This window comes from Takifugu rubripes, chromosome 22, assembly GCF_901000725.2.
Source record: "Takifugu rubripes chromosome 22, fTakRub1.2, whole genome shotgun sequence".
Taxonomy (NCBI): domain Eukaryota; kingdom Metazoa; phylum Chordata; class Actinopteri; order Tetraodontiformes; family Tetraodontidae; genus Takifugu; species Takifugu rubripes.
Genome location: NC_042306.1, coordinates 3,402,818 through 3,425,540, shown reverse-complemented (window position 1 = coordinate 3,425,540; position 22,723 = coordinate 3,402,818). Strand labels below are relative to the sequence as shown.

At 44.9% G+C, this 22,723-nt stretch overlaps 1 protein-coding gene and 2 long non-coding RNA genes across 11 annotated transcripts in view; all 3 read left to right on the top strand.

Annotated features, from left to right (window-relative positions):
• The window catches only part of LOC101064138 (protein tyrosine phosphatase receptor type M), a 117,514-nt gene extending 105,457 nt beyond the window's left edge, over positions 1–12,057 (top strand). For 7 of the 9 annotated variants that reach the window (XM_029831375.1, XM_029831376.1, XM_029831374.1 and 4 more), the window contains 11 exons: positions 31–128; positions 2,122–2,238; positions 2,893–3,047; positions 3,477–3,612; positions 5,771–5,920; positions 6,597–6,770; positions 7,633–7,764; positions 9,625–9,750; positions 10,564–10,727; positions 10,862–10,997; positions 11,226–12,057. In XM_029831375.1, the coding sequence (XP_029687235.1) occupies positions 31–128; positions 2,122–2,238; positions 2,893–3,047; positions 3,477–3,612; positions 5,771–5,920; positions 6,597–6,770; positions 7,633–7,764; positions 9,625–9,750; positions 10,564–10,727; positions 10,862–10,997; positions 11,226–11,279 (1,442 nt within the window). In that variant the 3' untranslated portion in view covers positions 11,280–12,057. The remainder of the gene's footprint in view (positions 1–30; positions 129–2,121; positions 2,239–2,892; positions 3,048–3,476; positions 3,613–5,770; positions 5,921–6,596; positions 6,771–7,632; positions 7,765–9,624; positions 9,751–10,563; positions 10,728–10,861; positions 10,998–11,225) is intronic. The other 2 variants (XM_029831369.1, XM_029831371.1) reach the window with 2 other exon arrangements.
• A 976-nt stretch (positions 12,058–13,033) lies between these two features.
• On the top strand, positions 13,034–13,976 carry LOC105418090 (uncharacterized). Its single transcript, XR_965473.2, has 2 exons — positions 13,034–13,285; positions 13,360–13,976. It is a non-coding gene; the product is annotated as an uncharacterized lncRNA (long non-coding RNA).
• A 7,306-nt stretch (positions 13,977–21,282) lies between these two features.
• Positions 21,283–21,938, top strand: LOC105418091 (uncharacterized). Its single transcript, XR_965474.2, has 2 exons — positions 21,283–21,374; positions 21,448–21,938. It is a non-coding gene; the product is annotated as an uncharacterized lncRNA (long non-coding RNA).
• The last annotated feature ends 785 nt before the right edge of the window (positions 21,939–22,723 follow it).

Genomic DNA, 22,723 nt, shown 5'->3' with positions numbered 1-22,723 from the left:
TTTTAACTTATTATTATTATTTTCTCTCAGGACCAATGCAGGAAACAGTCTTTGACTTCTGGAAGATGGTCTGGCAGGAGAACACGGCAGCTATCGTCATGGTGACCAACCTGGTGGAAGTCGGCAGGGTGAGTATTCGACTCGGCCTCATTTCCACCTCACCGGCTTTTCTCCCTCCGTGTATTGCGGACGTCGGTGCACAGATGTGGCCGGTGTGCTGCATTAGTTAAGCATTGGCCTCATGCGTCTGGGCCTTTTACTCTGTTTATCTGATTAGTCAGAAGTGGGAGAAAACGGATTGATGGCCTTCATTACCACAGAGGTTTCCAGGCAACTGTTTCATCTGAGTGGCCTCAATAATGGCAGTTTGTAGCCGGCTGTAGCCGCCAGCTTCTAACGAGCTGGGAACCTCCCTCAATGCCCTGGCTGGACAAAAGGGGACCGTTATTGATGAGAATGATGAGAACAGTTGTTAATGTTCGCAGGAACATCGGCACCGTCACTGTGTTCTCTACAGCCGTGTATTTTGGGATCCGGTTTTGTTCCACTTCACTTCTCCTGGTTCGGTAATAATCAAGAGAAAATATAGGGCTTATTCCACAGTGTGCTGCTTTTACTGCGGTAGAGATTTTCTCCTGGAGTTTTAAACTTGATTTTGCTGATGCGCATTTTTGGCTTAAACGTTCTGTAGCCGAGCTGATCGTGATTCATGGGCCCATCTCTTGGTACCTCATTAGGCCATTCTTCTACAGTAGCTGATTCTCCGCCCCGTATCTTCTCCACACCTGCTTAGCCGCAGCGGCATCCTCAACGGGCCCGGGCCCCCTAACCGTCTGTTATATGATCCTTGTCCAATGGCTGGCGGCAGGCACAGGTGGTCACAGGAAAGGTGGCTCCACTGAGGGTCGCCGTAAAATCATTCCGCCGTATCACAGCGGGCCATCTGCTCGGCACAGTTGCTGAGGAACTCTGGGAAATTGCGGCACACGGCCTCCATCCTGCCAGCGCCGCACACAGGAGTGTCACTCGGTGCACGTTGAGATGCGACGCGCTTGGTTCGGGGGGGTGGTACCACGGTGTGGTTGATGCCACATGTGTTTTCTTTTTTCCATAAGCGAATGAGTTGCTGGGGGGCCCACTTGAGTTCAGCCTCAGAAAAAAAAGAACATCTGTGTGTTCCCTGACATATTTTAGCCCAACGGCTAACTCTCCCTAAACCAGGCATCTGATTCGGAGTGATCTAATAAGGTAATGGCTTTTGCCTAATTTAATCTGGCTGGAAGCGGACGGCGGATTTGTGATTGTCATCGGGGATTAGTCATCAGCAGTGTCAGGGAGAGGGACCTCAAAGTCCCCCTCAGTCTGTGTCGTTGAACAAACCAAAATCTCATTTCATTCTTAATCAGGACACCGACTCCAGAGATGAAAATTGAATCTAGTTGTGGCTGATGTCGCGTTTATCCCTCATCAAAAATTATCATTCTCTGATATACCTCCATGATCTCAATCTCAGCCGCGCCAGCCACGCTCCCTCAGTATCAACAGTTTAATTGAACAGGGGAGGAGGAGGGAGGGTTAATTTTGCACTCCTATGATACCTAATACAAGTAATATTTCCACAGGGGTGTTTTAGATTTCTGTTGGGAAATCTGCTTTAAACAGTAAAGGGTTTATTATTTCGTATCATTAGTGGATCGTCATTATTCCGCTTCCTAATCCCATCACAGCTGACAGTTTTTTAATGTTTTATTTTCCTATTTCTCTGTGCTAGTGATTCAGTAGTTGGCGTAGACAGATCTAAGAATCCAACCACCAACCACCTCTCCCGCTGCTGCAACCTGCCTTTGAAGTGATTTTCACATTACAGATGTGAGAATGAAAATGAAACAATGTGAGAATGAGTTCTCTGTCGATATCTAAGATTCCCATTTACAGCAGCTCCTTGACGGGAGCGCCAACGTATTACTGGACAAATGTCATTTTGGCCTGACAAGAATGCTATAGAACGGGAAGGCGCTGTGTGGCGCGCTGGAGGTGCTCTGGTTACGTTCGTGGGTGCACGTGCAGTTGGCCCACAGGCAGCGTGGACGTTGTTGTTTAACGCTTGTTTGTCACTCTCAGGTGAAGTGTTGCAAGTACTGGCCCGATGACACGGAGATCTACAGGGATGTCAAGGTGACGCTGATAGAGACCGAGCTGCTGTCGGAGTACGTCATCAGGACCTTCGCGGTGGAGAAGGTACTCTTTTTAACCCCCGTTAGCCGCCGAGACACGTGAAGCCACGCTCTCTCAGTATCTGCCCACCGGACCGCAACTATTGCCTAGGGTGCATTTGCCTTTATGACTTAACCATTTCACTATATGTGCTACAAAATGAGCTGCAGCATTTCTTACTGCAACTAAGTAGTTGGATATTATTGACTGGGAAATTACTTTCCCATCACACATTGATTTTTTTCCTTTAAGACGCTGGGTTATTATAGTGTGATTGCGACATTACCTGACATTACAGAGTGAGTAGAGTCTGGTCCTTTAACAGTAGCAACAAAGCTAAATAAGCCAAAAATATTATAGGAAAAAAAATGTTAGGATCAACAAACGTCTATAATTTGTCGTCTTTGTTAATTTCTTATAAATATATATAAATATAATCATATTAAAATGTGGGACAGGACAGGACACCAAGACTGCATCAACCGTGAACATTTCAGATAATGGAAATGCAGCTGCCTCTGATCCTGAAACCGTAAAGTTCATGTTTGTGTTCAATCCAACTCCGTGTTTGTTTTAGAGGGCTCTTTCACACCGTAGTCGCTCTGTATTCTCAGTCCTCTCGCCACCGCCGCGCTGGGCTCTGCTGTGTGTGTTTAACACGATGACTCTGCTCCTCAGAGAGGGGCTCATGAGATCCGGGAGATACGGCAGTTTCACTTCACGGGCTGGCCGGACCACGGCGTGCCCTATCACGCCACAGGCTTGCTGGGATTTATTAGAAGAGTCAAGTCCAAGACCATGACCAATGCTGGGCCCATGGTGGTTCACTGCAGGTCAGTGTGCATGTATTTATGCTTCTGTACTCTGTTAGAAGGCTTTCAATGATTTCTTTTCCCCAAAGGTTGGTGATAACGCACATTATTGTGTATTAAATTAATAAAAAATCAGCACAGCCGCAGTTGTATATTCATGACTCATCATGTAATATCAAGTAAATTAAGCCTTAACTATTAATACAGGGTGCAGTCACCTCGGCCAGTTTTTATTTTTAGACCCTTGTGTTGTTATTGTCATTTATGATTTCATTCGGCCAATGAAAAGTTGTCACATAAAAGGCGTCAGAATAAAATACTTTCCCCATTTTGACAGGTATAACTTTAAGTTACCCATTTAAAATGAAGACAAAAGAGAGACAAAGTCAAATAAAAAGGAATAGGATAAATAAATCTGGGCCTTTTGGGTTTTTTTCTGTTTCCTTTCAGTGCTGGAGCCGGACGGACGGGCTGCTTCATCGTCATTGACATCATGCTGGACATGGCAGAGAGGGAGGGGGTGGTGGACATTTACAACTGCGTGAGGGAGCTGCGCTCACGGAGAGTCAACATGGTCCAGACTGAGGTACGACGGACCTGGTGTCACACCTGTCTCCTAACACTTCCTGCTCAGAGGGCAGTGAGGATGCCGTAGACGTGGGTCTACAAGATCGGCTGTAGTTCTCAACAAAACCAACCCTCCGCAGGAAAATGTTCGAGACTTTAGAGCGCAGCAGAGATCTTGTTCGTGATTCAGCTAAAACATTCAAATTTAATTTGACCTTCGTTGGACTAATTCTCCTCAGGTGAATAATGTGTCCATTTAGTGCAGATGTATTTGGAGTTGCATCTTTACATTTTTCAACTCCTTTTTTTCCACAGAAATATAATAAATGCAACAGTTTAAATGGCTTTATCTGCTTGTGATTGACATTATTCAGCTCATATTAATGGATGAAAACATCCCTGGCTCCCTACAACATCCCTACCGACATTATGTCGGTATAAAACGACTGAAGGACTCTGCATTTTCCCCAACACTGGCCATCTGGAGGTGTCCATAGTCCGGTTGAATGCATCATTTCACCGTAATTCCCATTGAATCACAAGCGTCATTGGATTTAATGGGCAAATGTTTCATCGTTGACATCCGGATTGGGATTTGAGTAACTGGAGACCAAATGTTGTTCACCCTGAGTCACTCTCCTCAAGTTCAGTGACCTTCAATCTACGTGCATGTGTGTGCTTTGCCTTGCAGGTGTTTTAGGGGTTGTTGGCACTTTTCCTCGGTCCTGTGGTCGAGCGCTCAGTGCATAATTCAGTCTGCGGAAATGAAAAAGCCCTGTTGTTGTTGTTGTTGTTTACAGGTCCTGTGCTGAGATAAGATCTATTAATCTGTGGATTCTAAGTATTGCGGCTGACCTGACCCAAGTCACTCCAACTTCCTGGGTCACCAGTTGACATTCTAAGCCAGACTTAACGAATGGCAACACATGTTTGGGAATCTGTAAATCAGTGACCCCTGTGCGAGAGTGCGGATTCCAGTCCGAAGTGACAAGCCGGTGTCAGCTGAAAATGTCACTTCAGAAAAGATTTGCATCAAGCCTCAAGCCGCGTCACCATGTTGGCTGCTTGACTGCCTGATGTGATGGGGAGGAAATGTGTCGCGATTTTCCAGTTTTGCACTGCAGGGAGCTTGTTTTCCTCTTCTGAAGCATCGAGAATGTTCGTGCATCGATCATGACGTCTGAACCTGGCTGAGGTCACAATGGTCCGATGGGGTCAAGGAAGAGCCTTTAGCCTCTTTCGGGATAGTGCCAGTTTCACAACGGAATAAAATATATTACATATTAAATATGCAAAAATATGCAATGTGGCCTTTGAATGTAAACAACAAATATTAGTCATGCAGGCTCCCATGGGAGGGATTAAAGGAAATCGAGGAGCTATCATCAAATCATATGATTATTAAGTTAAGGAAGTCTAGCAGGTCTTCTAGCAGCAGGTATGTCATTTAAACAGCCGGGGAAGGGGGGGGGGGGGGGGGGGGGGGGGGGGGGGGGGGGTCCTCCTGTATGAGTCTGGTTCCGCTCAAGGTTTGCTCCTGTTGAAAGGGGAGTTTTTTCCTTGCCACTGTTTCTTGCTGGGGGTCAGATTAATTGAACTGAAGCACTGGATCATGAGGTTCTGCTGGTCTGCGAATACAAATTGGAATCACTTTTATTCAGCGATCATTACCAAGACCACATGGCAGTCAACCTGGAGTGGCGCTACTTTGCAGTTTTGTAATGTAAAGACAAGAACCACGGTACATTTTTATTAGGATTGTTTAAACAAACACATTGTGGGAGATGGCCCACGTGCAATTTGATCCTCTGCCTGGTAATCTGTTTCAAACACGATCTGTCTCGATCTGTGTTTGTTTCAAAATCGATGAATTATTCCGCTCTTTATCACTATTATGGCGATTTACAAAGTAGAAGTTTAAATTCAAGGTAATTACTAGATCTTAGTAGAAAGAACTAATCCTGACAACGGAGGTAAAATCCTAGCTGGAGGTGATGGGCTGAGTTGGGATCCAGTTGATCATCAAATTCTAGATACCTTTTTAAGACTATTTTATTTTGCTTTCTGGAGTATTTTTGCATTGATGCCATTTGTTACAGCAGAGAACACACCACTCATACGAAGCTGTGGGTCTTAGATGTCTGACAGATTCGCAATGAGGATGCTGTTTTTTGCAGGAGCAGTATGTCTTCATCCACGACGCCATTCTGGAAGCATGTCTCTGCGGTGACACCACCATTCCTGCCAGTCAGCTACGATCCGTTTATTACGACATGAACCGACTGGACCCGCAGACCAACTCCAGCCCCATTAAAGAGGAGTTCAGGGTGAGACTTTTATCAAACAAGCAAACTGGCCATTTATTTTCATAAGAAATATAAAACTGGCTCTAAAAATGCATTTTTCAGTTATTTTACCACCAGAGCAAACTGTAGATGAAGTTGGGGAATTTTGTCAGGGGCATCTAAATGTTTTTTGCCTATTTTAGCAATTCAAAATCAAATAGTTTCAATTAAAATTGCAACAGTTTGTCAGGTAACGTAAAGATGGAAAAAAGAGCTTGGTGCTTTGGAATAACTCAAGTAGGAGTTATGCTGTAGGATGAGCCGTGTCAACACGTCATAACTGCATGTGATACACATAAGATCGTTTTACAGGCCAAATACAGATGTATCAAGGGTCAGATTTGGCCCTTTGATACGTCTACATTGATGCGTGCAGCTTAAGCTAGCGCAGCATCTCAAGTGCAAAGCGATGGTGAACATGTCACTCGATGAGTGGTGCTCTCCCTCTCGGGTCAATCAATAGCAAATATGTCATCTCTCTTTAATCCATCATAAGCTCTATGTGACATATTGATCCCCAAGCTTAATCTCTAGGCATCAGGGGAACCGTCGTTAACGTAACTAAAGAACTGAATTGGTTATTAGCATATTGGCACCGTCAACACCGAAGTGCCTTCCCTTTTGCCTCTTTCTGACGGCATCTCTAACGCCTTGACAGACTCTTAACATGGTGACTCCCACACTGCGGGTGGAAGACTGCAGCATCGCCCTGCTGCCTCGGAACCACGAGAAGAACCGCTGCATGGACGTCCTCCCTCCAGACCGCTGCCTCCCCTTCCTGATCACCATTGATGGGGAGAGTTCCAATTACATCAACGCAGCACTAATGGACGTAAGAGCCGCAGATATAAAAGTGGATAAAAACATTTTGAGGCGTTTTAGGGAGACTACCATCTTTATGAATGATTCCCTGCAATGTTCCAATGGTAGATTGAAACAAGAGTCAGGAGTCAGGAAATTGCAGCTGCCTGGCTCATGTTGTTCTTCTTGTCAAATGGTAATCAGTGACATCAAAGCAGACATGCTTTCTTTGATGGAAAACATCAGGGGGAATAACATTGTGAGTGGTGAACTTAGTAGTTCTACCAGTTGAACAATATTACATAAAAGCAAAAGATTGCAGACAGTTGTAGCATGTATATAATATACATAAAGTTGTTCAGCCTCTGAAGTTAAACTGTCTGTTGTATGTTTTTGAAGGTCAGTTGCGGTGGCATTGAATTTCTAGAGTGAAACATTGCCATGTTCCCAGATACTGAATCTGAGGTTAGGACCCTGTTGCTCCATTCAGTCATGTCCATGGGTATTTAATTATTTCACATGGCCATCGTGAGATGGAGCTTTCATACAGTTGCAAATGAAAATAGTCCTATTTTGTGCTGAGGGCTGTTCGTCCCTGATTGCTTTCAATGGAGAATTAATATGTGAACGTATTACTGTCATTGCAGTAGAAGCACAAAATGAACTTTAGACATAAAATGTATAAATTAATTTTAAAGTATTAAATGGATACATGCTGGACTACCTAGACCAGACTTCCTCAATTACCGTTAGTCTGGTTTAGGAGCGTCTCCTCTGTAGACATGGAACCTCCATTAGGAGCACAGTGAAAGGAGGGGGGGGCTTTTGTGGGTTATTCTTGGGGATAACTCTTAAAATGTTCTTCATGCCATTTCCCAATCTCTCTGCTGCAGAGCTACAAGCAGCCGTCCGCATTCATTGTGACCCAGCACCCACTTCCGAACACGGTAAAGGATTTCTGGAGGCTGGTTCTGGACTATCACTGCACATCCATAGTGATGCTGAATGACGTTGATCCAGCGCAGGTAAACCCGACCCGATACGTGTGTATGAACACAAACAGATGCACGCAGCATCCAAACACATGACTGACGCTGTACTTCCTCAGTATTTCATGTGTGTGTGTGTGTGTGTGTGTGTGTGCCCTCGTCTTTGTTACATATGGAGGACCAACAATAGTCATTCTACCAGAAAATTGAGGACATTTTGGCTGGTCCTCACAACTTCAAAGGAATGTTTGAGGGTTAAGACATGGCTTTAATGCTGAGGTTAGAATTGTTTTTAGGTCAGGGTAAGGGAGCGAGTTGGGGTGGTTAGGGTTAGGGCAAGGAGATGGATAATTTATTATGGCTATGAGTCACATAAAAACCAAAGTGTGTGTGTCCGTGTGTGTGTGTGTGGCAAACACATTTGAAATTGCAAGTCTGAGAGTTGCTGACTGGGAAGTTCTTCCCATGATAACGTGTGCAGTTGGAGAAACGGGCCTCTGGATGAGGCTCTCCAGAATTCTCAGCCCGAGGCTCTGTCATAACACCCGGGGATCAAAGCCTGAAGTCAGGCTGCTCTCTCCATCCAAATCCCTCTTTCCCTAGATGGCTGACTGGCTGGATAGAAAAGACCTTTCATTCAATATTCTCACTGTAGCCTGCCAGACAAGCAGCCAAGGAGGGAGCACAGGTGGGAACGTCGAGAGGGAGACTGGGAGACCGAGGAGGTGGAGGTTCACTCTCTTCCTCCATCAGATGCTTTGTTTTTGCATCTGTTGAATTTGTCAGGTTTTGACATGCTCTCAAAGGAAGCCAGAAAAAAAAGGTCTCATTGCTGCCAATGAGCCTGTGCACGTACGTGCCGTTTGGTGAATGGCAGGAAGCATCTATTTGTCTGCATGCACGTGCAATCAGGCCTGATATTTGTTTTTCTCCCAGTTACTCTGTTTTTTCCACTCGTTTGTCCATGAGTCAATATGTAGACATGCTTGTTGGTGCAGATTTTTATCTATCCATGTTTGTATCCGTCCACCAAAGCGAATGAGTCCAATGGGGCTGGTAGCACGCTCCACAGGTGTGGCGCCTTAACTGGACTTTTTCACCTTCACACTGGAAAACGATAGACTTTATTCATCTCTGCACACCAGGGCTGCCGGAGCATAGCGTCAATACTGTAACTGAACGTTTGATTTAACGCCTGATGATGCTGTAAAACAAAAAATGAAACCGGATCAATTGGAGCACAACTTAATAAATCAACTGTAATTTTCAGAATGATAATGCCTCGATGATGTCACATCCAGCCTGGGCAGCGGCAATCAGGGCGCCACAGCTAGCATAAATTTAGCTTAAGTTATTATTCATCCTAGAGATTTATTGGCTGAGCGGCAGAGGAAAGTTTTCAGAACAATTAGCATTAGCATTAGCATTAGCATTGCAGTCCTGAGGTAAAATTCAATACAGGTAATTATAGAACAAGTCATGAAAATGGGGAGTGTTTTATAAAAACAGGTTTTCTCAAAATAAAACAAAGGCTTAACTAAGTTTAAACTGCACCTAAAGACAAACGTGAGCTTATTTGAGAACAACACTTTTGATGCATTTTAAGTTGTAGCAAAAGGATGATTTGATTTTCTACAGAGGTGAACCTTTTTATATTGTTACAAAACAAACACGTATTGGCAGTTGTCACATTAGATTGTTTAAAGATCTTTAAAAAAGTGTGACGCTGAAGCTAATGAAGTGTCTTTTCTGCGTTTGTTTTGTGTTTTCTGGTGTGTGTCTGTGTTTGCTCGGGGGGCATGTGTGTGTGTGTGTGCGTGTGTGTGTGCGTGCGTGTGTGTGCACGCGCATGTGTGTGTCTGCACGCATGTGTGTGTCTCTGCCTTTTCTGTTTAGCTGTGTCCACAGTACTGGCCAGAAAATGGTGTCCACCGTCATGGACACATCCAGGTGGAGTTTGTCTCTGCCGACCTGGAGGAGGACATCATCAGCAGAATATTCAGGATCTACAATGCAGCACGGGTACATTTGATTTATTACGTTTTATCTCCATCTGCCTGTGGTGCATTTAGTGTCGCTTCTTTTTTCCAACTTTTCCAAAAAAAAAATTCTCTATTGCGACGATCACGACATCCAATGTATTCCGTGCCCGCACACCTCATGTCTCCCACTCAGAGACCAGCCTGTCCATTCAAGCTGTGCACACTCATTCTGGTTTTTTTACTGCGCTGGTGCTTGAGGCAAATGCCTGGCGACCGTTGGAGAAATGTTCACAAAGTTCGAAATAAGCGCGCCTCAGTAACCTTTGGCCAGAGGGTGTGGTGGGTCCGTCGCAAGGGGTCAAATTTCCTCTTGTGCATATGTTCTTGCATTAATTCCTAAGCTGTATTTCATAAACTACTCCAGGGTTTTAATTAATTAGCGATACATCTTAGCCCAGACAACAGTCCAAGAGACCGACAGACCTCCATGGAGGCCGTGTCACCGGCATAAGCTCGCTGGGTCTGCAGGTGTCCGTGCCGACTCCTCGTGTTAAGACATGAGTGAACTCTGGCCTGCAGAACTCATTATGATGTGTCTCCTCACACATGATCACTGAGGACCAGTATTGATTGAATATGTCTGAGTGCTTCTCAGATCTTAACCGTCCGTCGCCAGCGGTAACCGCGCTCATCTATCAGCCGCCTCTGACTACTACTGCTCTTATCGCTCTTGTCCTGCATGTTACCATGGAGGTTCAGTTTAGTCCTGCATCTTTACAGTCTGAGTCCCACTTTGGGCCATGGCAATTAACATGTCCCCCTCCTTCTCCGACCCTTTGGTGCGTTGACCCAGCCTCAGGACGGATACCGCATGGTGCAGCAGTTCCAGTTCCTCGGTTGGCCCATGTACAGAGACACTCCCATATCCAAACGCTCCTTCCTCAAGCTTATTCGACAGGTGGACAAGTGGCAGGAAGAGTATGATGGGGGCGAGGGACGCACTGTGGTCCACTGTCTGTAAGTTATCGCAGCTCATTCTCAGAAATAAAACATCTCCACCTACTGGCGGCATGGCTGTACTGCAGTTCCATCACTGACCTGAAACTGTTCTCATTTTCTAACCCTTCATCAACTCCACGGAACACCTTTAGGAACGGAGGTGGCCGCAGTGGGACATTTTGTGCCATCAGCATCGTGTGTGAGATGCTCCAACACCAGCGTTCAGTTGACGTTTTCCACGCCGTCAAGACACTGAGGAACAATAAACCCAACATGGTGGATCTACTGGTAAATCCTCTCTGATCAATCACAGCTGCCACCTTAAATTCTGCTGCTTTGTCCCCCACTGAGCCTTATAAATGACCGTTTGTTGGTCATACAAATATGATCACTGTATAAATACACCATAATAACCATTTTAAACATGTCTTTGCAGCAGATTGTACATTTTGCATTGTCTAAACTTAAATTCCAACACAAATTAAATAACATTCCCGTTTGTCCCCTCTTTTCTAGGACCAGTACAAGTTTTGCTACGAGGTGGCTCTGGAGTATTTGAGCTCGGGGTAATTTCTAAGATTGGGACATGACAGAACGCCTTCAGCTCACCTGTCTGTTTGTGCATTGTGATAAGTGTGTGTTGCTGAGCCAACAGCGAGAAGGTTCACAAGCACACCCGTACTTTTGCTTGACCAGCTGCCTCTTCTGGTCTTCAGTCGGATGGGAAAGCTCACAGAGGAGGTGTACAGTGTTAAATATCGCAGCCTCGTTCTGTCAGTACCCGCTGCGGACGCCAGGGGGCGTCGTGAGTCTCTTTCTACCGCGCCGCCTCTCCTCTTTTTTCGCTCAGCTGTGGTCACGTGATTTTTGCCTTGCTCCCCACTGGACAACATGCATTAAATACTCGGTGTACAACACTGTACAGAACAATGAGTGCATTGTTTTTGATTAAGGTTATTTCATTTTGGATCTTCTGGCTTTTTAAATTTTTTTCTTGTAAGCCTTGTCCTGTAAATTTCTGTCTTTTTTGATGATTATTGCTTGGTAACGTATGCTGGCTACATCTGCTTACCTTATATTCTGTACAGGGATCCAAAGCTTTATTTGCACTCCCATTGAATTCTCGTTGTGCATATTGTAAATATTACTGTAGATTATTTATTCACAGTATGTACTTTTTGTGATTCACAGTAAGTGACAATCATGGGTTCTATAGGTTTGATTTATGGACTGTATTGTGTGCTTCTTTTTGTTTGTTAATTTTCTGGTCATTTGCGTGAGTGTTTAGTTTCATTGTTAAGAAAATGTTGTGCATAAAAAATAATAAATCTACATTATAAAAACTGAATTGTGCATTTGACTTTTTTTGAGTGAAAACATGGCAAGGGGGAGACACCTAGTGGACATATAGGAAATAACACAAAGAAAACAACGTAGGCATCCCCTTTATTTTTTCTGTCTCGGGAATAATAACAGGATTATTTTTATGTTATTAGGTAAAATTGTGATTTGATTAATGGCATATTTGTTGATAAGCCAATCAGACCTTTTATTTCCACAAATGTGAGTCAAAATTATCACATGGTTGAGCTTTAAAGTGGGAAGTTTGCATCACAGGGAAATAATTTTACCTATAACTATATTACAATTTAATTGCATTCCATCATTTATACCAGAACAAGCTGAGGAAATTACAGTAAAGTCATATTTTTAATGGAGAAATAGCACATTGAGCTTGTGGAAGCAACGGTGAGAACAAGCAGAAATGGAGCTCGCTCACATCACATCACATCAATCCGCTCATGGACGACCTTCTCCAGATGAAGGTTCTGTAAAACAAAGTCCGGTCAAAGAGGAGCTGTGTCCCCGGACACAAGTTGGGCTTAGAGGCTGCCCAGAAAAGAGAACATCAACAACATACATTTTATAAAGAGAAAAAAAATCATATTGCAACTGAACAAAAGGATAAATTGAAGCTTCCAAATCTGAAAATCCAGCCAGACTTCAAATATTCAACACAAATGAACATTCAGTGGGAATAAATGTGAGGAATTATGACTCTCCGGCAAGATTCTGTGTCCCCAGCTTCATCCACCTGCTCTGCTCCCAGGACAATCATCTCTTCCTTAACCAATAGAGCTCCAGAACCACAGCTGTTCATAGATCGACCCCCCCCCCCCCCACACACACACACACACACACACACCGTTAGGATTCAGTGTTTTTTTGTTGTGTTTTCTCCGTTCTCCAGGCCTGGAACACCTCCCTCACCTGCAGCTCATCTGGGCTGATTGGCCCAGCAGCTTTAAGGAGCAGCTCGTTTCTCCTCTTGTTGCCAGATTGTTCTAGATTCTCTGCGAACACTTCTTGAGAATTTTTGAGATAGAACTTTTGCTAGTCTGCGTTCCTTGTGAGTTGTACCTGCCTCACCTTATCTTCTTTTCCTATTGTCTTATTTCCCAGTTCCCAGTTCACTGCTGCTCAGGTCAGCCTCACTCACCTGCATTTTGGCCACCTGTTGCAGGTTTACCTGTTTGTGACCTTTTGTTTTGGAAATTAAACCTTTTTATGCTCAGGTTGGTCTCTGTCTGCATCTTGGGTCCTGTTTCTGGCTTCCCTTGGCTTAACATCCCCCATATCTAACCCCTAGGCTCCCTGCCTCCAGAGCAGGTTCTGGTTCTGGTGACGTCCATGTCTCCCACGTCAGCTTCTGATGCCTGGTTACGATCCGTCTAAGGTCCTCCTCTGCCTCGCGGCATCACACCTGATCCACAGGAGCTTCCCGTGGGTGGTGGGTCACACGAGGATATTCTGTTCACTTAAGTAGCAGCCTACAAGCAACAGTGGGAGGGGGAAACTCCCTTTTAACAGGAAGAAACCAGGAGCAGGACCATTCTCATAAGGCAGGACCCTCCTGTTGATGGATGGCTGGGTGTGGAGAAGGAGATGGGGGCAGGAGGGAAGGACAGAAAGAGAAGAACCATACGATCCCCTCTTTGCTGTGCCTTCATAACTACCACAGACCTGTAGGTGCACCAGGTCAGGTCCTCATCCAGTTGGACTCGCAGAAATCAGACCTGCTCCACTGGTCCCTACTAGTTAGAGATGGGCTGGAGGTTCTCTTAATAGTTCATTCAGGTCTGTCACCCTGACGTCGTTAACGTGAAATCACGTTCATTTAAGGCTAAATGACAGAGACTGGCACGACTTTGTAAAGTATGAATTCTTAAATAAAGAATATCTAAATAAAAATGCAATTTATTTTGAGTTGGGTTTTACTCTTCACACATGATTTATTATTAGTGCTGTTGGTGTTGATAATGTTATTATTGTTTTAATTTGTTGCTGAGCAGGTTGTTATTTGTCTGTAATCTTTTTCTTTCCTTCTCCACCAGCTGGTGTGGAAACCAGGGAGGGTTTTTCCACATCGACGAAGGACAGTTGCTGAGTTTTCCCCACCTTATTCCCATGTGGAGACCAGCAGGGAGGCTGGAGCGAGGACAGACGGCAGATGGAGGCGACTGGGAGCAACTCTCAATTGCAAGTGGAAATGCTGGGAGAGTTTCTGCCAGATGTTGCAGAAAACATCAGTTTGTTAAATTAATACAGAACTGTCAGAGTGCATGTAGTTACCTTTCTTTAGTTGACATTTACAGTAACCAATTGATGACAAATAACCTATATAACCAATGAGCATCAAACTGCTAAATCAATGATTAATGCAGTCAGAGCTAACATATACTGTATGTAAACCATCTTAACTGATATTCTAATTCTCTGAACCACAAATGTGCTGAAAACTACAATCAGCAATATCCAAAGACATAAAGACTTTAAATATGAGCCTGTATAATATGAGAATAAGGTAAAGGTTTGATTATATCCTTATATACTGAGATCACCTCAAACACAAACCTGTTGATGACGCCGCAGCTCCAGCAGAGGGCAGTGTCGGACAGACAAGCCGTAATGTTGATAAACATGAGCAGTCTTTTAACAGCGGATGGATTTAATGTGTTTTTCTCTCTTTTTTTTTATCGTATTCTCTCGTTGAGTTGCTGAAAAGGCCACATAAAGCAGCCGCGGCCAACATTTTGAGAATGAATCACAACGTTTTTGTCTGATACTGTTACAATAGACTGAAGAGTAATTACAAGCATTTCCTAAATGTCAAAGTCCCTTTCTTGACAGTCACATAGCGTTTTTCTTGCCAACAGCCTGCATGTGCAGTGTTTACCCTTCTTTTTATAGACCTCTGCATCTCACCCCAGCATGTCAATCAACGTCTGGGCTCCAGCCCACTGATGAAGCCCATTTTTGCGTAATCGGGTTTGTCAGAATGTTTCTCCACATCCTCTCAACAGTAGGTGTCTTTTTTGCCGTGTGGCAAGCTGCCCCGTCTTGGACATTGTTCCTCCCCAGCTGTTCTCCCAGGATGTGCCCCCCACACACACACACCGATCTCTGGAAGCGTTCCAGTTGGTATGACACGGCTGAGCTTTGACTTAGATGCCTCAAAACATCTCAGCCAGAACCTCAGTGGTCCAACATCATTGCCCTGATGCTCTTCCTTGAGAGAAGAGGTTGTTTTGCTGCCTTTCTCGACAACAGGCCATCTTCCAGAAGTCTTGTCCTCACCATGTGTGCTGACAGACTCACACACACCTGCTTGCTGCCCCCCCAGCACGTTCCGCTCTGGTGGCGCTCTGATCCGACAGTCGAATCGCCTGAATCGCGACAGTCGTGGGGCGTGTTCTTGCGCAACCTGAAGCCTCCTTCCCAACCACAAAACGTTGGCGATCTTCTAAATAGTTGATTTTGGTGCAGCGTTACTGGCAGCAACAGCAATGATGTCTGCACGTCTTTCTATAACGGAGGGAGAACAGCACGTTCCTTTTAAAGCTTCCAGTCCAGGATTCTACCTCAGTTATCCAGCCGTGCCCTCACCAACACCCTCTCAGAAGAACAGTGCAGAAGAACTGTGTTTTTGTGGGATAAATGACATTTTTGTGGTCACTTGATCGCTCTTCCAAGCACTCTGGAGCATATTCAAATTGCCGTTCTCATCAAATTGAGAAAATTGTCATCCTCAAAGCTTCAAGCCTCAGCTGTACGGCAGAATTCAGATGAATTCCTCTTAAATTAACATTGAGACGAGCTCAAATCATTCAAAGGGCCCATATTTCTCCAGGGAGGAGGCTTATTTAAAAGTGTCTAATCACTCTCGCACTGTTTGTCTCTTGGAAAATGGCAGAGCTGCTGCTTTTCGGACCATTTCCAATCATTCAGCACTATTTGCTTGTGGGCCGCAGCGCTGGCCATCGAGCATTCGCCAAGTGGGAGCGAATGATCAATCGGCGCACCGGCTCAACATACAAAAAGCCCCCCCCCCTTCGAGCTCTCACATCCAAGGCCGATCCATATCTCATAGTTCCAGGATTTTCATGACGGAGGAGGAGAGAGAATGAGACACGTCTGCCCTCCTGGCATTGGTTTATTCCCCTGACAGTTTGATGTCATTGCATTGTCAGCCCTTTAAATCTGCTGCTGCTGGTGCTTCCAGGCAGCAAGTGGAGTAAAACTATTCCTGGGCGCAGATGTGACATACATATTTCAGTAGTTTGAGGCTACATATTTTAGAAGTTGCAAGCTTACTGTCAACCCATAACTAGATATCCTCATTTGGCGCGTGGCTGCTGTGTTACATCACTTTTGTTCCCGGGCTTCTGTCAGCCAAACAAGGACAAAGTGTACGCACACACACACACACACACACACACAGACACACACAGGCGTGCAACCTGATACTGGCCATCTCTCCCAGGTCGAATCTTTATCTGAGTCGATCTCATTTCCTGTAACTCAGGGGGAAACTGACAACTTGGGCCACGTGACACCGTTGCCGTCAACAACCCCTCTCAGCATACGATCAGTCTGTTGCCATAGCAGCCCCGCGGAGCTTTTTTGCCAGTCAGTCTCGCAGAAGACGAGTGAGCCAGCAGTGCCCCCCATCCAGGGGCCTGTGTGTCTTCATCTGTTGCCATGGCGCTGTAATAGCATTCTGGATGGATTCAGCATGGCAGGGAGTCGGTTCCTTTATCTTCTGATGCCTAATATTGAGCTGGGCTTGACTGTGGTCGTTGCTACGTGCAACATATCGAGCAGACAAAAGAGGGGGGAAGAGACAGCAGGATGGAGCGCCAGTGGAGATGCTGAGCAATGCTCAGGTGTGTTCAGATGTGTGTACCTGGTCCACATCTGTCCAGAGACACCGTCACAGCTGACTGACTTTGGTTCACCGCCCCGGAGGGAGTCAAAGATTTAAAGATGAGCCAACATTAAAATATATTAATGCAAACAGTCTATTTGTCCTTTTGCTTGACACTTCCTTTTAGAGAGAGCTCCTCCTGGGACCGTTGACAGCGCGATATTTGGATTATGCAGGGGAACCGGGTTATTTTTAGAACCACAGAGCAATTCCAGTTCCCTTTCTTGTGTTGTTTCTCCAGGCAGACACTGTAAATACATCAAAAAACCCCAAATTTGCCACTCTTGGGTGGCAGCCCAGCAAACGGACCACAGATACTGGAGCCGCTCTGTTTTAATTAATGTTGGATGGAACGTTCAGGCAACATTATGTAACTGTTCACCTTGAGGGGAAGGTTGTTGTGTTTTTCAAGCCTTGTTCCTCATCATTATTTCTGAAGGAAGCAGTCTGGGCGCGCTAGTGCAGGTGTTGATGCCGTCGATCCTCCAGACCTCTGACCTGGTTGCCATGTGAACCCCATGTGCGGCTGTAGATCACGATCACAACAAGCTGTCGTCACGGTTCATCGTTGCTGTATTCTACAAAATCGAGTATTCTCGGATAAAAGGTCCATGACTATGGCTCCGTTCTGAAGGCGATAGGCTCCAGCCCTCGTTTGATGGAAGATTTTTGTAGGACACAGCTTTCCCTGCATAATGAAGCAGCTGCCTCTCTTGCATTTGAACTCAAAGAGGTCTCTTGAATATGGTCGGGAGGTTTCTTTAATTTCCCTCGCGCTCCCCTTCAGACAAGGATTCGAGGGGTTCTGCAACAACTGATGACTTCAGCAACTCATTTTTACTCAGATAAAAATAAATCATGGGAGGTTGCATATGAAAAATGAGTTTCTACTGGTGTCTCCTGTGTGTTTTCTCTCCTGGTGCCCACATAAGGGGAATTCTAATGAAGCGAGCGAAACATTAAAACATCCTGTCTGCTTCCCTGTTCCACCTAGATGTGAAATCCTTTTGACATTTTCCCCCCAAAGCCATAGTTTAAATGTTTGACATAGAAATTAATAACCTCCAACAGACGCTCCACCTCTCGTTCTGTCAAAGCAGAAAACAGAACATCAGCAACTCGGCTGAGGAGAAGGAAATGGTGCAAGATCTCTGTTTCAGCTTACACATGTTGTTTTAGAGCCCTGGGGAGGTTCTTTCTATAGCGCCAAACACTGCGTTTTGCATCTTCCAGCACATCCATCCATCATCAGGACATGTGAGACTCCTATAAACGCTCCAGAGCAACCTGGATTCCTAAATGCTCACATATAACTGATGGCAATTGCGCGTCACCTAATTGTGATGGAGTGTTAGCGGTTAGCAAGCGATGCTACTCCGCCGACCATCAGACAGCAGCAGCAGAGCTCCTGCCCCATCTGCTGTTACAACCAAGACTGGATTTCATTGCGAGCTGCAACTGATCCATTGTGTACAGTAGAAAGTTCCAAAATGCATCACGCTGACATTTGTGCACCCTGTAGGGTAGTTTGGCTCCTACGCCAGCCGCTTCCTCGCTGCGACTGCTGGGCAGCATGGGGGCTTTAGCATGATGCAAAAGCTTCCAACTGCACACTTCACCACCAAGAGAATTATCATCATAAACTGGGTTTGGTCTTTTCTTCGATGGTATTACTGGGGGGGGGGGGGGGGGGCTGCTTTCTCCAGTAGAATCAATTAGCTGAATTCTAGCCTCTCCGGTTCCCGATAATCAGTTTCATAACTCAGCGGGTTGGGGATCGAGAGGTTTTATGGGTTTCCAGTAGCCTCTCTCAGCCGGGGGGGCTGCAGTAAAGGGGAGATTCGAGTCCATCTTTTGGCTTACAGATGAAGGGAGGATTGTGATGGAGGTGAAGGGGCCTTTGTTGGATGGGCACTTTCTCCTGTACCATGTCTCAGACCATATGGGGAAGAGCCTATTGCGAAAAACCTCTGAACCGTATCGCACGTGCCATTATCACTTACCGCATCGAGGAGCGAGTCGCAGGCCGCAGAGAGAAATGGAGGAACTGAGCGAGGAGAAAGAGGAAAAAGCAAAGACGTCTGGCCCGGGCTCAAACTGCTGAGAGTGCCAGCTCATCGGTTTCCAGCTAAACATACTCACAGAGCACTGGGGTGAAGCGGGACAAAGACAAATGGGCTCTTTTGTTTTAACCACATTATTGACACAGTCGCTTATGCGCTCTGACTGTGATTAATCTTCGGTATACGCGAGTGCTCGTGCTGCTCACCCTCTATTGTTCATCAGAAGAACGGATATGCTTTATTCCCAAATCAATGAACAGATGCCAATCTACACAAGTTTACGTCCAGCTGCTGGACTAAACTTCAGGACTCAATTGTTTCTACGCTTTGGTAAAACTCCTGACTGTTGGAATCTGCTTCAGCAACAACTCGACCCCGATTTGGCTGACAGGATGAATTTATTCCCAATACAAATTGTGCAACGGGACTCAAATGCGCTGGGAATATTCAGTCATCATTATGGGAAAATATGAACCCAAAATGTACCTTTTCATGCTCAAATATGTGGAATTTAACTTTTTGTGTGATAACTCTGAGTTCCCCCCCCTCCCCACAAATAAGGACACGCATGTTAAAACGTTGATGGTGATTCATTTTAAGTGACCTAACCTGTCACTGGTGCTTGTATCGGACACTCCGGCAGCCTCTGATCAATCTGCCATTGTCCTCGGGGGGGGGGGGGGGGGGGGGGGGGGGGGGGGGGGGGGGAAATCAGACAGAAGCATCAAATATCTGAGAGCTGCAGACGGAGACCTTGTAGGTCGGAAACTGGCACCAAAGGGACCCGACCACAGCGTGCAGGGACTGACAGCCTGGGAGTGTCTGATCCTGTCAGCTGGGCCCAGTTGTGGAGGCCGTAGGAGGCCAGTTTTAGTTGTAGGTGTTATAGGACCAAAATCTATCAAGAGTGTGTTGTAAAAATCATTTATATTTGTTATTTGTTGAGAGTTTTTCTTTTAATTCTAAATACTGCGTCATTAATAACCACATTCCCTAGGTTGAAATGAGTTCATGTTGCTTTCTTTTTGCTAGTTTTCTGTTTTGAGTTTTTTATATTCCTTGTTAGGCTACCAAAGGGTCCACATCGGTGGAAGTGTGGATTAAATCAGAAAACACTTTCTAATGCTCATAAATTTGTAGCAGTTTGTGTCCTGAAATCTGTTGACACCTGCGTAGAGGATAATCTCTCTGGGATCCTTTGAGCGCCATCCAGGATATGCTGCTGGTCTATTTGCTGTTGCTAACATGCTGTGTGTCACAGGCTGTTTCCGAAACCACACATTCATTCCCTATCCACTACTCACTACATGGGGGACATGGATTGAGTGAACTACATAGCGCACTCAATTTAAAGTTAGTATTCGGACGGCGTCATTTACGGCGCACGTAAAGTGACGTCATGGTTTCGCATAATAATTAAGAACTGGTCGCCGGTAAAAGTGGCCAGGTCCATTTAATTATTTTAACCCATCAGAAATACAGTCAGCGGTCATTTTATGAAAATGCAATATTTTACCCTATAATTAACTTTATATAATAAAATGAAATATTCATGTCAATAATAATACAATAATAATTACTTATTACCTAAAATAATAAGTGTCCCTTGACATTTTCAAGCCAAGACGTGATGGCACATTCTCAAGTCATATTCCGCTGGAGTGAAAACATTTAATAAAGCAATTTTCCATCAAAAATGGATCCAGAGCTACTTTTCATCTTTGTAAATATTATTTTACTGAGATTCTGTTGCCTGGTGAGGAACAGACGTGAGGGAGGGGGGGACAGTGAAGATTGATTGATTTGTTTTGTTTTTTACACATTTATGTTGTAATATTTTAAGATGATCATATTAGACCCCTACTGAAAAAAAAATTCTTATTTCCAAAAATTTCATATATCAAACCGCACAGTAGAAATTATGTTAAAAAATGTATCCCGTCGGTATCACGTGATACCATAAAGGCTGATGGGATATGTTTTCCGAGTTAGGGTGCTCGCTTGTACACTACTTTACGCAGTGCATTGTGGGATACATTGAGTGCACTACATAGGGTACAGTGATGCTCACTAACATTTCGGACACTATTTCAAAATGGCGTCCACGCTCTTGAGTGCACTATGTAGGGTATAGGGGGTGGTTTCGGAAACAGCCACAGTCTGTCTTCAGGTAATCATTCCACTCACCTGTGCTGCATCTGCAATCAACCTGGCATTTAAGCTCCTCCCTCCAGATCCCTCTCTGCCAGATTGTTCTCTGCATTCATACAAGTCAGTCCAGTGTTCCTCTACGGACTGGTCACCCGGTACTGACCCTGCCTCGCCTCTGTCCCAGTAAAAGACCTCTGCCTTCTGTCTCTGACCTCAAGTTTGTGGAGATCTCCTCTGGGTTCTGTTTGCTCGCCAGGCTTCTGCTGCTCGGTTCGCTCTGCCAGCGCACCCGGATCTTCTTCCTGAGCGTGCTGCGTTTGGGTCCGACTGCTCTGCCCGTTTCAGTGTGTTTAGGAGTCATTTAGTATTAAGCCAGTTTTGGGTTCCCTCTAATGTTAAAGGCTGTTGATCAGAGCAAAAGGGGCGAAATCCTTCTGCCAGCTGCTTCACAGATGGGAGATTTAATGAGGAAAAGTTCTACTTACTCTACTTGTGGACAGAATTGTATCATTTCAGTTGGTGGATTTTAAAACTGTAACAAATCATCTGTTTAATAAATGTCTGGTTTAAATGCTTCCACCTATACATTACTGTTGTTGCAGCGTGGCATTAAGGACTTTTGCGTCTTTTTACATTCTGGGTGTAAATTTGGAATTGGGACTATAGTTATGGTTTATAGTGAGGAATCATGCAATAACAGCTGTGATATACATAAACATGGTCAAATCCATTTTATTCGTTCTTGTACTAACGTGTGGTGATTTATTTATGATATAATGTGCTGTAATTACATTACTGCTTCTTTATTAGAAATAGAGGCAGTGACATGTTATCAACACCGGGACATATTTCGTTGACATAAGGAAGAAGGCGTCAACTGCTTTTTCAATAAGTGCCAAGAAAATAAACGGGGAAGGGGGGGTGTAGAAGAAGGAGGTGACTGAAATGAAATTAGGGGAACTTTGCAGGGCCGACGGAGTAACAGAAGGTAGTAATATTGAAGTGGGACATTAATGTAATTAGCAACATCGGTGTTCCTGGGACGGTGCCAGAGTCAGACACACAGTCTCAGTTTCAACTGTTGTTCTTATCTTTTTTCTCATCTCAGCCTTTATTTATTTATTTATTTATTTTCGATTATAAAGTTGATTCTAATAGAGTGTACCGCCATCTTTTCCCTGAGAAGTACTTCAAGAAATTGGGAGCCAACTGAGTCGCAGTCTCTGAGCTCATTGTTTCAAATTAAATACAGTTTCGTCATCTCAGATTCTGTCCTATTCGGGTGGCAGCTGCTTTCAGTGCTCAGACTGTCTACATCCTCTCAGCCAAGCACCAAACAGCAGAAGGACACAGTTGGCAACCAGCTCCTGCACACGATGAAGCACAGCAGCTAAAGAGACAGGGCCGTCTTCCTGTGGACCAGGACACAGGATGAATGGATGGATGGAGGGATTAATGGATGGTTGATGGATGGGTCGACTGATGGAGGGATTAATGGGTGGATGGATGGATCAATGGAGGGATTAATGGAT